The 14,837-nt window shown below is 34.6% G+C and overlaps 1 protein-coding gene across 2 annotated transcripts in view; it reads left to right on the top strand.

The window, feature by feature from the left end:
* Window positions 1–14,837, top strand: part of LOC111506207 (angiotensin-converting enzyme) — an 84,432-nt gene that overhangs the window by 53,368 nt on the left and 16,227 nt on the right. The window contains exons 1-3 of one of the 2 annotated variants that reach the window (XM_074182998.1): window positions 3,974–4,113; window positions 12,560–12,764; window positions 14,185–14,440. In XM_074182998.1, the coding sequence (XP_074039099.1) occupies window positions 12,561–12,764; window positions 14,185–14,440 (460 nt within the window). In that variant the 5' untranslated portion in view covers window positions 3,974–4,113; window position 12,560. Of the gene's footprint in view, window positions 1–3,973; window positions 4,114–12,559; window positions 12,765–14,184; window positions 14,441–14,837 lie in introns of those variants that run through there. The other variant, XM_074182999.1, reaches the window with a different exon arrangement.

The raw sequence follows: 14,837 nt of genomic DNA, 5'->3' as shown, positions 1-14,837 counted from the left end.
AATAGGTTGAGAATGTACGACAATACTAATCGCTTTCTTAAAAACATTCCTTTTTTCTTACAAATATCATTGAATCTTTTTTTTTGTCGTAGGACATGCGTACAAATTTATACATCCCAACGACAGGTTTCTGTCGTTAACAAAGGATGTAATCCTCAGAATGTAACACTAGCTCGAAAATAGATTATTCCTACGTTTCCGTGTTCAACTTCTGTATCAAAAACATCTAATCTAGTCATACAATGTAGTTAGTTCCTAGGAGTGGTCTTGAATATACACTCCCCAAAACAATTGATGGATCACTACTTTGTTTTAGAATGACAGTCATGTACTCTAAATATCGTGCACAATTTAGGGAGTTATATTATATTGATATCATTGCTAATTTTTTCTAGTTCTTCAATATTATTCCTTTTGTACTCACAGACTCCAAATTTGACAATGCAATGATCTGCGATTTATTCACCAACCTTTATCTCATTAGGAATGGTACCACCCCTATCAATGGGTAGTCCAACCTTTAAAAAAGGCTTCAAATTGTCCACAACATTCGAGAATGTCGATGAACTGTTCTAGAAATTTTAAGAGGGTATTTTTTTCTAAGGACAAAACACAAGCCCTTCAGGAAAATCCTTAAGGCGCTCTAAAAGCGGTGCCTGTGCGAAAGTAGCGACTCACATTGGATTTGAATCGCAGGAGATTGAATCCATGCCATTCAAGTGAAAACAGAAATGTTTTTCATGGATAGTGGTACCACACCATAATACTCAATCAATCGTTCCTGAGTTTAAGGGCACGCGTATCGAAGATTTCAATTTTGAAATCGTTGAGTACCTACATACCTGGAAACATCACAAAAAATGTTTTGTCAACCTTCGTAGTAACTCACTGAGTAAAAGAAAACCAGCGCAGCGCACAACCTTTTTTCGTCACACCAGTTGCATCAGTTTGTCAGACCACTTAAATTTATTTTCTTGCGCGATAATTTCAATTTTATAACGACTCCTAAAATATATGTGAATATGAAATACTTGGGGTTACTACCGTATTTATTCTATAATTTTATATCAATATCGCACCCGTCTAATAGGTTTTCAATTACCACTTTATGAGCCACCATCATTTTAACCATTAAAATGGGTATAGTAGAAAGTCCTTCAAAGAAAGACATATGTCGTTGCAGACTTTTTTGTAGACATGTAAAAGAAGAACGATAAAGAGTGAATTGTTTTGTTCTACTTCATACGGATTAGACCCAAACTCAGTTTTATCAAATGGAATACCGCGTATTTTAGTATAGTTTTGAAATTCCTAGATGATTCTGACTCATTTTCATAAAACATTTTTTTATATAGAAATAAACCATTCTTGAGGTATTTCAGTTCATCTTGAACAATTAAACATGCGCATGTAACGAATCTAAAGCCGCCCCTGACCGATATGTCGGCCAGCGAACAAACACATGGCATCACCGCGAAAGGAATGCAATCGGCAACCGCCGATTAAACTTTAGTTGAGTAACGAAACGACTATAGAATTCTGGAACAATCGTTACCGATATATAAGGCCGGCTACTCGTCCAGAGAGGGCAGTTGAGTTCAGAAAGTGAATCTAGCGGTTAAACAAGGAATTCAAATAGCGGAAATAAATTAAGTGTTAAGTGTTGTAAATAAATTAGTTTGTGATTAGTGAAATATTGTTGGAAATAAATTTGTTTATGACAGTTCATTTTTTAAATTTTTACAATAACAACGGCCTTAGAAAGACCAAATCTACTAGCTGAACAATTTGAGTCCCACTCCACAATCGACGTTTCGACAATGTCTAGTCAGACGAATTTTGAAACAGCTTAATATCAACAAGGCGTTTGGTCCTGATGAGGTGCCCGTCATAATACTTCAGAAGTGCGCCAATGAACTCACACCAGTATTTTGCAGACATTCCAACCTGTCTTACAAGTCAGGGATTTTTCGCTTTACTATCACTGACATCAAAAGTCATGGAGAAAGCCGTGAACCACGAAAACTTTAAATTTTGGGAGAGCTTCAACATCTTGAGCGATCATCAATATGGCTTTCGGAAACAAAGATTAACAGGCGATCTTCTATTGTATGTCAATATGTTGCTTTGCTGATGATCACACACTTGTCTCGTCCTTCCATTTGGCTTCCAAGGCATCGGCTGCAGGCACATCTTCATCGGCAGCAGGAGGTTGCATATCTTAATGAGGATCTAGAAGTGATTTCAAAAAGTGACCAGGTTCAATTCAATGCTGCTAAAACCCAGGCAGATAAATGGAATTTCTTCCTGACGTTTCGCTGGCGCGAGTGGCTAGCTTCTTCAGAGGTTTAACCATCATGGCTTGCTGTCCGATGAAACGTCAGGAAGAAATTCCAAAAATCCACGACTTTCAAACTCGAAAAGCAATGACACTCAATGACACTGTCACTACCGATTTCCCACTAGTTGTCTTCTAGTGACAGCTGCAGTAAAAGATAGATGACGTTAAAACTTCCACTTTCTTGGAAATATCGGCAAGCAACGATACTGAAAACCTCAGCCGTGAAAGTCTAAAACCATTTTGTCAGTGTCATTGAGTTTCATCAAGTAACGGATCAGTATATCAACAATTTACACTATATAAAAATATGATGTTAACATAAATATTTATTGATTCTCAAGTATATCTTACTATTTGTTACCAACATATGAACTCAGCTAAAGTGACGTAGATCTGATGGATATAGGACATTGGACCGACAGCAATATCTTTAAATTCAAATTTTCACCAGTTGAATACGAATCACGCATCATTTTTCATACGTGTCTAATAATATATTTAGATACCACCTCTCAAAACCAATAAGTTTCTTGAATAATATTCTATGTCAAGAATACTTACTTCTGCAACTCTTCAAATATATTTTACTAGTTGGTGCCAGCGACTTTTTTAATTAACCCAAACTTTAGGTTTCCAACTTCAAAACTGACGAAATTCAATACAATCTTTGAAACCCTATTTTTCTCCCTTGGGGTGGAAATTCCTGATTCCCTTTCATGATGCTTATTTAAGCTATATACAAAGAATCTACCTGCATATCAAGATTCTAGGTCCAGTAGCTGCCCGCGTTCGGGTCGCGTTCTTGGTTCATCTTACAGTAGACGCGACGCGTAATGGCTTATTGCGTTGCGTCAAGTTAATCTCATCGTGACAACTTTTGAACGATTCGTCCAAATTACTATGTGTATATAAGAATTTGACACATAGTCTGAAATAAATGTGCATTGGCTCAGTATTTTGCATATAGTGACTACCACACGAGAGGTGTACATATGCTATGGCAGACTTTTATTTAGAACTATTTGAGATAAAAAAACTTACGGTACATTATCTGCATGTAATTCCAACGGTATAGGCAGAGCACGCCAAGATATTTCTCATGGAGCAAGAATTTTTTCGACTTACTCAATACTTATCATTACATTATGACCAAAATTACACAAAACCTTTGTAAATTGTAGCCTATATGTCATTCTGATGTATAATCTGTATTTATGTAAAGTTTCATCTAAATCCGCTCAGTCGTTTAGGCGTGAAAGAGTCACAAACATACATCCATCCTCATAATCTTTCACATTTATAATAGTTATAGATAGATGTAGAATGTAAATTCAACTAACATTACCAACCTTCAAAAATAAACTGAATCGGCCACATCGGTGATACTTTCTTCCCCACTCATACTTTTTGTGGTTTCATATCCTGTAGGCTCGATATTCTTGTTTGAATATTTAAAGGTTTCCTAAAAAATGAGAAATTTGGTCATGTCCCATAATTTTTCCTCTCCGAGGTGTATTTCATGTAAAGCTAAAAATCGTTGTGTAGAGAAATCTTACCTTGAAGAACCTCGTAAATATAGCTGCCCAACAGCACGCCACTGGCATTCACCGGTTGGATTGGTAACCAACCAACCGGTCTTCTGCTGTCTTTTACACTGGTTAGATATATTCATCTCTCATCGGGCGAAAACTTCACATGCAAAATACATACTGTGGTAGTTCTGTGAAAATTATATTTGCATGAAACTTTTGAAAATTCAGTGATCACAACAGGTGAGATGGTTCAATACAATCATTTTTTCTCTCAATGACATGTAGCTGACAGCTGGTAAATTTGTTTCAAGTTGTTTTTACGTTACTTAGTATGAGGCATTGGTCTAACACAGGGTGCCTCAAGGAGACTAACGGTGTTCATATTTTACTTTGTGAGAAACAAGACTTTCACTTCGATAAAAAATTCAATTTGACAGTAAGTTAGTTCTTACACACTCAAGAACTATTCAAGTGAGTGTTCAACCGAAATAATTATAAATAAATACATTTTCTATTTGAATGTTGAATAACAATCGATTTGAAATTTTTGAAGTTTTCAATCACTCGAAAATACCAAAAACTAATATGGATTCTACATTTTTATTACATTATATTATTGATGTTATGTTATTTTTTAATTTTTATTATCATCTCTTGACATTTTACCGCTCAAGAATCATTCTCAATCTCTTACCTAATACTTATAACTGTTATTATTAGTGAAGATTCTGTCTAAAGAATGATATGGATCGATTTTAATTATTTCAGTTATCAATATAAATTACTTTTCTGTTTTTGTAAACTTAACGTTCTGGAAGTTTAAAAATATTGTATTTCTCAATATCTCGAAAAATACGAAAATAAGTTATGTTTTTTTATATTCAATATGAAACTATTTATGAAAAATGTGTATTAATTTTTTTTGGAAGCTACCATTTCTGCCGCGTTTGTCTGTGTTTGTAATTAAAGGCGAGATAAACTCGAAAAAATAACGAACGGTAGGTTTATAAGTATAATTCATTAATGTTTTGTCTGTTTTGGTTGAAATGTGACGATGTTTTCTATGAGAAGTCGGGGCGGTGGTGGTACCAGTCCCAACTTTCATCAAAATAACTGCATAATCCCTATGAGGGATTAGGCATAATCCCTTTGAGGAATTAGGCAGTTTCATATGACTACATTAAAATACGCGACAGCATTATGTACCTATATCTTTTAAGGAAAACTCATTATACCCACTTTGATGTTTGAAAAAATTGTCTCATATGATGTGATGATTGGAAATCCATTCAGACGGATACGATAATAATCCCTGTCGAATTGGATATGTTAGTTACCTCAAGCACTTCATGCTCATTGTAATTGCCGATCCTACTATACGATTCAACTTTATATCTTAGGAGATATGGCAAAATAAAACTATCGCGCTGTAAAATAAATTCAAGCGGCCTCACAAACCGATGCGACATACGTGATGAAAAAAAGTTGCAATTGCGTTGATTTTGTTTCACGTAGTACATCATCTTGAAAATTGAGGTCGCATTTTTGTGTTATGTTGTATTTGGGAAGACAGGTACTTACCTATTTCAAAATTAAAATCGGTAGTTGTTTGAGGGAATTGTGCCAATGGTCATTATCATTAGCTACCAGCTAACTATGATAGTGTTATATAGAAATTGCAATATTTCGGGAATCATAATAGGAGTTTTTACTTCAAATATTCATCATGGAGTTCTTTCTTTTTTTTTCGTAGCTGTCAACCCTTTTAAGAAAGATTAAGATTCAGTTCTCAACATCTCGATAACAATTGAAATGTCTCCGAAACATACGATGAAATAATATGATTTTTTCGGTTCATCATAAAATTCTTTAAAAAAAGGTTTCTTGCACTATTTTGCAGAACGCATCGTTTTTAAAAAACCATGAAAGGGGTATATTTTCAGGAGGGATTAATTCCCACATTTTCTTGTATGAAGATGGAGAATTAGAAAGCCAAAACCTTTCATTCACTCAATAATATATTTAAAGCCCAAAATTATTTTTCTTCAATTGAGTTTTTGGTCAATACTAATGATACGTGCAAAAATTCAAATAATTGCAATAAATTTGTTTGGTATAGTCGAAGTAACTTGTGAATTGTTAAAGCTATATATAGAGAAATAATGCCGTTGCCAACTAGTTACGTAGACTGAAGAATTGGCAGTTCGTATTCGATAATGTTTTACTAACCGGGTTTTATGATTGGCTGAAGAGTCATAAAATTAAATTTGAAGTCATGTTACGGTGACTAAGAGAAATCGGGGAATGCGGGGATGGTTATCGCTGTCGTGTTCAGATCATGAACTGATCGCGGTTTGAGTGTTTAAGTTCGATATTGGTGCAGTTATAATTACTCAACATTATTGTTTTCTGTTTGAAATGTGGCTTCCTTGGATAAGTACTAATAGTAATAGTACTAATAGTAATAATACAATAGCAATAACTGTGTAGTGGGTCCAATAGCGATGTGAACAATAAGAAAAGAGATACCAGTGAATAAGATTCGGATGCATTTGAATATTGAAACACAGAGAGTATGTTTCAATGTATATAAGAATCTACATCTCAAGTTTGGTTTCGAGAGAAACAAACTATTACAAGCAACATAAGATTTGACAAAAATTCCTTTCTCAATTGTACGTAAAATAGTCGAAAACAAACCTTACGAACTCAAGAACTTGTATCTTGTTTTCATTGGAAGCAACTTGACATTTTTCAGTCAAATAATTATTCGGGTTTTTCCAAAGAGGAATCTTCCAAATTTGTTGAGTCATGTTTGTGTTGAAAATTCTCCGCATATATCGACTTTTTTTTTGGTAATTTCACCTTCTACGATGATTATGAAGCTAAAATAACCTCTATCAGCAGAAGCGCGAAAAAACTAATACTACTTGTAGTTTCTTCTTTGATTCGATTCATTTTGAAACGTCCTCGATAAATGTCAAAAAAGTTTGTTTTGAGGATGAGAGATTTTTTTGCAAATCTGACGAAGGAGGCAGATTTTATCCTTCGAAAAATTGTGGTGGAAGGTGAAAATATCCCAAAAAAGGTTGATAAAAGACATTATATTATACCCAACTGAAAATGTTATACTCTATCAATAAAATCCATTATGCGTTTTCCTCATTCTATCCAGTCCGGTAGCAAACCGGTAAAATTGATGAAAATTTGATTCGTTATTAATTTTCACTTTCTCTATTTTTTTGTGAACACGTCTGCTGTTTTGCGTTTCTCAGAGATACAAAAAAAGGATTTTTGTACAACTGTCATTGGAAGTGACATTTTAAATAGTTGTCAAAAGTATAAAAAGATAATGTTTATGAAGTAGCGCTATTGTTGAAAGTATTTTCAACACGATTTTTTTTGAACCAGATAGCAATAAACAAAACATAATTATTCAATCTTCAAGGAACTCTTATTACGAACAATAGATATAGATACAATTAAATTCTGTTACAAATGTATTATATACATTAATCAGTTGTGGAATTGGCCGCGGTGGTAGTGCGCCCGACTCACGATCGGAAGGCCGTGGGTTCGATTCCCGCCTCGACCAGATATTTTTCTCGAGAGCATTTATCTGGTTGAAGCTGGGATGATTCTGCAACCGTGTTAGGAATCACCCGTTAAAAGGTAAGACCTCGTTAGTCCTTAGCTCGCACAAGTTTCTCAACTTCTGAGAGTTGTCGTTCGTATGGGGGAGACAGCTGATTAACGGAAAAACAGATTTTAAACAGATTTAAATAGAATTATATTATTATTTATGAACATTAATATATTCAAAGTACAATTAGAACAACTGCTGATATTAATATCTTGCGATATTGAAGAGCCTTGTAATTAGTGTCCGACCGAAACTGGTTTTTGCGACCGAAACCGAAACCGAATTTCGGCAACAGTCTCAGTTTCGGCTGAAACCGAAACCGAAACTTCCTTGCAAGGATTATGTTTTGAGAAAAACATATAGAAAACGTTGTTATTATCAGTCAGTCTTTATTTTTTTATCTTTAAATCACAACGTTATGCAGTCTTTGACGTTTTCACTTATTGATAATCAACATAACAACCCCTTATTTAAAAAAATATCATTTGCACCTTAAACACATTTAAAATAGGTGAGGTGTCCATTTGAGTAGGTGTAGATTCTTCTTTTGAATATTATTAATGGTTTTTCAAAAATATTAAACATAAATTACTTATTCAAGTTGTTACCTAATATCACAATAGGTACTTAATATTTATGTAATAATTAAAATAAATCACAAAGTGAGTCACGACATGATTAGGCACGTGGACGCAGCAAAATGTCTTTATCGCTGGTATGGAATTCAAAGCGCCGAACATGACTGATCACAGCGCAAGAACTCCCGAATTCGGTTTCGGTCGTAGTTTCGGCAGGTTTGCCGCCAAAACCGAAACTAAACCGAAACCCGTTTTTTTGCCTAAACTCGACCGAAACCGAACTTTCGGTCGGACACTACTTGTAATATATTGGAACTATCTGAGTTAACAATTTTATGGGTATTAACATTTAATTCTTGAAGTGAAGAGGACGATGTCGTAACGCTGTAGCTAGATCTGTTGGGATTGTTCTTTCAGCAATAGCCTTTTTATAAGAAATAGATTGATCGATGTAACCCTCAGCTACTGTTGTAGACTTCCATCCTCCGTGCTTCTTAATATCGGTTATATTTGCTCCTGATTCTGCTAGTAAAGAAACAGAAGACCTTCTGAAACAGTGACCTGTATATTCCTTTGGTTCCGGAAGGTCCAGAAACTCAGGAATGGTAGAGGGCATTTTCCCAAACGTGTTTATACCAACTGGGTTGGCACTGCATTCATTATTTGATTATTTCAGAAAAAACGTTGATGATTGATAACAAAAGGGCGTAATGCAACGTATTTATTAAAATAGTCAATGTTTTTTCCAACAATGCAAAAATAATGACTTATTTTCGTTTCTGTATTTTGAATTTGAACAATCAATGATTTATCTATTAATTTAGTGTATTCTATTTATAACTGGCTTAGCTCTTCACGCCGGCAGGCTCCATATATTCCGAAAATAGTAGCAACTTTTATCATCAAATATTTTTCATCTGGCGCCTCATTTATAAATCTCTGGACTTGTTTAAACGTAAGAGTTTTTTATTTTTTTGGGGCTATAACTTTCATTTTTCCGCTTGAAGAATGCTATTACCTTGAAATATTTGCTGGTATTGACACTATTTTTAACGAGCGCACTCGACTTTATTATTGAAAACTTGCTCCACAAAATTGACGAGTTCCATATTTTTGATTTCTCTTCTACGGTGACGGTTTCGCTGATATTTCCTTCGACGTTTTTAAGTCTACACCAGCTAAGAAAATTAGAATATGCGACGTCGTACTGCTGAGCCGATTTTTTTGGTAACAATTCAAAGGAAGCTCTTTTTGCAGCCTCACTATTGTTTTTCATTATGCAAGACATTAAACACCAGCAAGAACTTCAAATGTGACTTTAAATAAAACTCGTGAGCTGTAAACAATACTGTTTGTTGGTAACCAGGTAATTCGGCTTAAACTGACTCGGCCACTTCACAGCAAATGTGATAACATGAAAATAGTTGACTGACAAGAGATGTCAAAATGCGTTTTTATAGACATATTAAATTTATCTATTTTATTATGACAGTTGTACAAAAAATGTTGTATGATATTTGTATTAAAAGTAAGTTTTATTTTGTTAGTGGAATTGCTCAACTCGCTACGCTCGTTTCGCAAAAATTTTCACCCGCATAATAGAACCTTACTTTTAACACTCATATTATGAATATCTATTATCGAAAGTTTTACAAAATACGTGATGATTATCATCAGAAGACCATAGCTACTTCTCGTTGGACCATAAAATTATATAATTAACCTCGTTTACGAAAACAGATCGCTGAATTTTTACATAGTTCCGCCCATGTTGTTTTCATTTGATTTCGACATTCATAAGTGGTTTTTGCACTCAACAAGGCGCCTCGAAGAGAAATCACACAAAATGTTTATGTCGTTGACCTTGACGAATAGCTAATTGCGAAAATATAAGAAAAAAAATTCAATTATATAGTTTTATGTTCAAGTACCGTTGAGGGAAATAATCGCCATGTGACGAATCATGAAATCAGCACAATTGTTCGGTTTTAATGTTGTTTTTTACGCATTGAATTAATATGACAACAAATTTTGCGACTATAGAATAATGAATCTCATGATTATACTTGAAAACCTGCTGCTAATGTAAAATGATACAAAAAATATTTGATAAACCAATCAACGTATGGCTATGAAATTTCATTGCGAAATACTGCATTTATGAGCTGATCTTTTTGGAAATCTGGTTCTCCAGAAAGAAGAAAGAAATGCTATTTTGGGTTGAATATTCCGCCTCGAAAGTCCAAATGATAAATTTTCTTGATAAATTAAACCGTTCATGTTTAAAAAAATGATAATAGTGGTAAACATTCATAACGGTTATCTATTTCCAAACGGTCCTGTGGAAAAATCACTAGATATTTTGGAGCTTTTGAAATTAATATAAGCTATTTTAAAGAAATAACTTTAAACGTTCAAGCTAGTCTCGGATATACCTACACAGTAGGTATCAGAAAACAACTACTCCCCTAGCTAATACCACGAAGGGCTTTGGATTATATCCGACAGGCGTCAGTGCAGGAATCTTCACAGAAAATGTCCTGCATATGCAATTGGCAATACAACTGAAAGAGTCGACCTTCAATTTTGGAACGGACACACTTGCAGACCGGTTCCGGGCTCATTAGCCACTCGTCAGCGCAAGACAGTGGCCATCATCGACCTAAAGTCAATGATATTCCATAATTGAAAATCGGAATTCTTTCAGGGTATTTCATTCATCTTCCTAAGTTGGAGCGGACAACAAAATGTCACTCTTGTTTGTAAAACTCCTGTACTAGATGTGAATGACCTGAGGAATCGAATAATCGACAGTTGCAATATCCAGGTATTTTTGAATGTATCAGACAAACAATGACAAATCGATTGCAGTCGTGTATTTTATCAGAAGGTGCACATTTTGTTTATTTACTCTGAGGTCGAAATTGTTTATTATTTACTTTTGGTTTTTATTTTATGTTGTCCATGGATAGTTTTTAGAATTTTTTTTTCTCGAAAACGAAGCATGATATGCAGAAAACGCAAGCGACGAAAAAGTTGTATTTTTAGTTGCTCAATTTAAAAAAATGAAAAACTCAAAAAAGTCACTGGCGCCCTTTTTTTTTGTCAATATCGTTGGCTGTGGTATCCACTGAGACGCCAGGATATGTACGAAATTTTATAAATACCATTTTTTTAAACTTCGACACCCTGTACCTCAGAAATGAACCAACTTTGGACATATGTTCATATAAACTGTTTTTCTTAAAACGATCTAACGAATCACCCTCTGAATTTTCGTACCGTAGTTAGGAAACACCCTGTATAGGTTACTTTAGGCGCGCCCCAAGGGTAATCTCCTGTTTAACCTATTTAATAATGATTTTTGTCATATCTTCCAATTCTTGTGAGTGTTTGCTTCTCACCGAAGATTTAAAAATCTATTCCGAGATCGAAAGGATATTTAACTGCCTCTTGTCCAGACAAGACAAGAAATTGACTCCTTCAGAAACTACTCATATGTTCTTTAATTCATTGGGAAAAAGTTTCCTCCTTTTGGCCTATATGATGTGAAGTGAATGTAAAGACCAAATCCATATTCACAAACAATTCTTGACAGAGGGGCTTAAGTTGAACCACAACAAGGTTGGAAGAGGGAAGTTTGAAACTCAGTTTTTGGGGATGCTAGTCTGTCACAGAAATTTGAAATTCGCAACTTAGTTTAGGTACTCGTAATGTAAAGGAATATTTCAGTATAATTTGACATAACTTCATTGTTTTCAAGTTGATGTCTATCTAACAAAAGCGATCGAATATTTGAGAGATATTTTGAAATTAAATGAGTTATGTGGGAAAGTAATGAGTACATGCAGCTCACACAAATTTGCACAGAACTCATAAAGTATCAACATGAATATTTTTCATTTTCTATTACTTTATCATTACTGTTTAAGTTATCACTAACTTTGTAATTTCCCTCCCATAAACAAATTGTATGTTTCTTAGGAAATAAATGTTACTCACATGAATTGAGATCAGTAGATCGAGTATTAAATTTCATTGAACCTCTTCTTTCAATTACACTGGCATAAAAATCGAGTTTTTGTAATGAATGGTTTTGTACTATTTGATATCCCGTTCTGGACTTTTGTTTTTTTGCGATTGTGTATGTCAATGTTGTTTTGACAATAACCTGTATCCATCTAGGTATCAAAACTGCAGAATTTCGAATGAATGTTCGAAAAAACCCCTACATCTCATGAATATTGAAAAACACTACAGGAACAGTTTAGTAAATATTCTCAAATTTAGAAATTAAATCGGTTATTTTGGTAAATACCAGGTACCACTCTGTTGCTATCGAATACCAAAGTTATGGTTAAAAATAGAAAAATCTCGATAAAATTATGACTGGGATTTCCATTGATAACTTTAACTGATAAAGTATCATTGATTCATTTACATTATTGAAACTATTTTGTTGCAGGATGACTCCGTTGGTTTTGGTCCTTCTGGGCTTATTTTGTTCAACTTTAGTAAAGTGCAAAGATCCCAACATAGAAGAGGAAGAGAGGGCAGCATTCGAGTTTTTATTGGCCATCAACAAGAAAACAGAAGAAAATGAAAATAAGGTTGCTCTGGCCAGCTGGGCATACGCTTCCAATCTCACAGAAGAGAATCTCAAAAATGAGGTAAGCACTCATGTTGGTTTGTATGGGTTTCGGATCTTATCTATAAGTGAAATAAATAGAAAAATTATTTAAATAACAACTGTTTAGATTGATATCTGTCATCTTGATCTGAACTGGTGGAATTGTTACTTCTTCTGTTTTTTTTTATGAAGGAACGTTGGAAGATGTTAATGATTTGAATTTCAATTCGAAATATTTATTTTCTCAGTACATATGAATTTCTATAATTCAACAAATAATTCTTCAATGCCAATTTAAATGATGAAAAACACTCATCATATACTTTCCAAAAATGATAGCATCGGGATTTTTTGTTATCAACCTCTTTTTAAACTGAAACTTCTTAATGGACAGGCAAAAAAATAAAACTGTCGTAACTGGAGTGACGAGAACCCACGACTATTCAGAGAACGGCGTACGCAATACCCCGAAAAAGTTAATCTTTGGGAAGGTCTATTGGGAGATGCAATTATTGATTCATCATTTATAGAAGGAAATTTAAATGGCAATATGTATGCTCACATGCTGGACAAATCTAGCGATCCTCGGATGGTTCATGAAATAGAGAATCAAAGACAGGTACATACAAGGCAATTTATCAATAGAAGAAAATTTTCAACAGGATGGGGCACCTCCTCGTCATGTAGTTCCAGTAAGACAATTGTTAGATAATAATTATGCTAATCAATGGATTGAAAGAACAGGTCTTATTGAATGGCCTCCTAGATCCCCGGATCTATCTCCTGTTGAATTCTTCCTCTGGGACCACCTAAAATCTGTTGTTTTTAAGACTCATCCTGACTCAGTAGAGCAAGTGAAGGAAAGAATAATCCAATTTCCAGAGAAACTTTCGCCAACGTTCGTCAAGAGTTTGACAATATTCTCTATTGATTTCTTGAGAAGAATGGAGATCATTTTGAACATTCCTTGAATTAAAAATAGAAAAAGAAATTTTAATTCGAATAAATAGTGTTTCATTTAATATACCAGAAACCACAATATAGAATGTAGCTTTGTAGGGCATCATTGAAGAACATTTCTTAAGAGCTTTTAGATGAGGTATTCATTTAAGACTATAAAGTTGGGGTGGCTAGGAGCCAGGAGGGCTGATAATCATTTGAAAACCTACATAAAGATGGAGCTAAAGGTTTTACTTCAGTCGTGTGGTCTAAAGCACACTCGATTTTTTTTGACGATCATAAGATTTTAACGTCGAAGTGTTTGTTCAGATTTTTTTGTAGATTCTAAGAAGAGAAAACGGAAAATGAATTTTAAGGCTTTATTTTGTAAACACCCCAATTGGTAAACCTATAAAGTAAACATCAGTTGACCATATAATTTTGTTGTATCTTTGATTGCTTGTGAAAAATACATTTTTTTATGTACATTTCCTGCTGTAAATTGATCCTTTTCTTTCCAGTTATCTGTAGCTGCAGCAGCCGCCAAGGACGAGAAAGAAACATGGCAGCGTGTGATTCAATATGACTGGAATAGATTTTCCGATTACGGCGTCAAGAGACAATTCCGATTCTACTCGGTTTTGGGACAGGCTGCTTTACCCGAAGATAAATTTAAGAATCTCCGAAAAACTATCAGCGACATGGAGGGCATATACGCGAAAACGAAAATTTGCGATTTTAAAGACGACAAAAAGTGCGATTTGGCATTGGAGCCAGGTAAGTAATGGAATGTTTCATTGCATTTATAGCTTTGCTCGAATTTGGATGATTGATAGGCAAGTAATAATAATGATAATCATAATGATAATAATAAGCATTCTGCAACACCTGGATGCCGGAGAGACGTATACTCACCTCGGGGAGGAACAACGCCACTTACAAGAGGTAACAGTAGTAGAGAACTCTCTTAGCGGCATAAACTTCGACAGATCTGGTCATCGGGGAAGAACAAAGTTGCTGCAACAAATATGCCTGCCGTTCCAATGTTACTCTAGTCATTTGGTGTAGTGAAGTGGACTCGAGATGAGCTGTATCAACTCGACGTAAAGACCCCTTCAAAGGAGTTTGTGTCCCAAACCGTCCGTTTCGCGTTTGTACTTTCCTCGACAACAGC

The sequence above is a fragment of the Leptinotarsa decemlineata genome, unplaced genomic scaffold (genome assembly GCF_025532065.1).
Source record: "Leptinotarsa decemlineata unplaced genomic scaffold, Ldec_3_MD MMD2_tig00026330_RagTag_RagTag, whole genome shotgun sequence".
NCBI lineage: Eukaryota > Metazoa > Arthropoda > Insecta > Coleoptera > Chrysomelidae > Leptinotarsa > Leptinotarsa decemlineata.
This window is presented reverse-complemented; position numbering and strand designations above follow the sequence as displayed.